Source organism: Pseudozyma flocculosa, assembly GCF_000417875.1.
Source record: "Pseudozyma flocculosa PF-1 unplaced genomic scaffold scaffold00006, whole genome shotgun sequence".
Taxonomy (NCBI): domain Eukaryota; kingdom Fungi; phylum Basidiomycota; class Ustilaginomycetes; order Ustilaginales; family Ustilaginaceae; genus Pseudozyma; species Pseudozyma flocculosa.
Window position 1 is genome coordinate 1,012,229 of NW_006920874.1, and position 1,514 is coordinate 1,013,742.

Consider the following 1,514-nt stretch of genomic DNA (forward strand, 5'->3'; position numbering starts at 1 on the left):
TCAATCGGTGCCGCTCCGGAGGCTTCCTGCGGCGGCGCGCCCGTCGCAGCCGTCGACTCGTCGACCTCCATCACGCTCGAATCGGCGAGCAGCGCCGGGACGGCCGCCGCCTGGCGGATCTCGTTGGCCTGCGCGCTGACCGTCTCGAGGTGCGTGTGGAGGATCTGGTTCTGCGTGTGCAGGTCGTCGATCCTCCGCTGCAGGTCGCCCTTTTCCTTCTCGAGCCCCTGCCGCACGCCCTCCCATCCGGCCTTTTCCCTTCCCCACTCGGCCTCGGCGCGGTCCTTCTGGCTCCTCAGCGTGCTGACCTCCTGCCTCGCCCGCTGCAGCTGTTCCTTGGCATCGTTGCCTTCGGCGACCAGCGCCTCCATTCGCTTCTCGACCTCGGCCAGTCGCGCCTCGGCGTCCTTGGCGGCTTTGATGTGCTTGCGGATCTCGCCGCGGACGTCCTCCTGCTCCGCCTTGGCCCTTTCCTCGACGGACCCGAGCTCGGCGATGGCGTCCTCGAGCGACTTTCGGTCGGCGACAAACTCGGCTCGCTGCTGCTCGAGCCGATCCTGGAGCGACTTGGACTCGCCCTGCGCGCTGGCCAGGTCGACGCTGAGCGTCTGCACCTGCGTCTGGAGCGCGGCGATCTCGGCACTGCGGCCGGCGGCGGCAGACTCGCAGGCGTTGACGTGCTCGTCGTGCGACTTCCTCAGCGCCTCGAGCTGCGCCTCCTTTTCGGCGAGCACCTGCTCCGACTGCTCGACGCGGAGGCGGGCCTGCTGGCACTCGACCTGGGCGGCGGCGCGGCCGGCCTTGAGGTCGGCCAGCTCGATCTCGAGCTGCTCCTCCCTCGACAGCTGGATCTCGGGCTGCGCCTGGAAGCTGACCGGGTCGCGGGCCAGCTGCTCGCGCCTTTCGTAGATCTGCAGCTTCTCCTTGGTGATCTCGAGTTGCTTGTTGAGGTCCTCGACGCGCAGCTGGGTCTGGTCGGCGCTGGTGCGGGCGACGGCGAGCGCCTCGCGCGCGTTGCTCAGCTCGACGCCGGCGAGGTCGATGCGGGCGTGGAGGTCCTTGGTCTCGACCTCGCGTCGCAGGCTGAGCTGGCGGTACATTTCCATCTCGTCGTTGAGCTTGGCCTTGAGGTCCTCGTTGGCGTCCTGCAGCCGCTTGACGTCCTGCTCGAGCCTGGCCCGCACGTCGCTGCCGCGCGACTCGAGCTCGGCCTGCATCGCCTGGGTGCTGCGGATGAGCTCCTGCAGGCCGGTGCGCTCGGACTGCATCGCGCGGTTCTCGTCGAGCAGCCTCGCCTCGGTCGACTTCCAGAGGTCGCGCTCGGCCTGCAGCGTGGCCGCCTGGGTCCGCAGCCGCTCGACCGCCGTCCGGGCCTCGATGGCCTGCTCCTCGGCCGCGCGGGTGGCGAGGTCCTTGCGCGTCAGCGACTCGTGGAGCGTCTGGATGCGCTTCGACGCCTCGGCCAGGTCGGTCCTCTGCAGCTACAAACGCGCGCTGCAGCGTCGCGTACCGCC

At 69.9% G+C, this 1,514-nt stretch overlaps 1 protein-coding gene across 1 annotated transcript in view; it reads right to left on the reverse strand.

Annotated features, from left to right (window-relative positions):
* Positions 1-1,514, reverse strand: part of PFL1_02431 (uncharacterized protein) — a gene marked incomplete at both ends in the record, with an annotated part of 7,427 nt that overhangs the window by 2,930 nt on the left and 2,983 nt on the right. The window contains one exon of the mRNA XM_007879943.1: positions 1-1,473. This exon is cut by the window's left edge and continues 769 nt beyond it. Coding sequence (XP_007878134.1) covers positions 1-1,473 — 1,473 coding nt within the window. The remainder of the gene's footprint in view (positions 1,474-1,514) is intronic.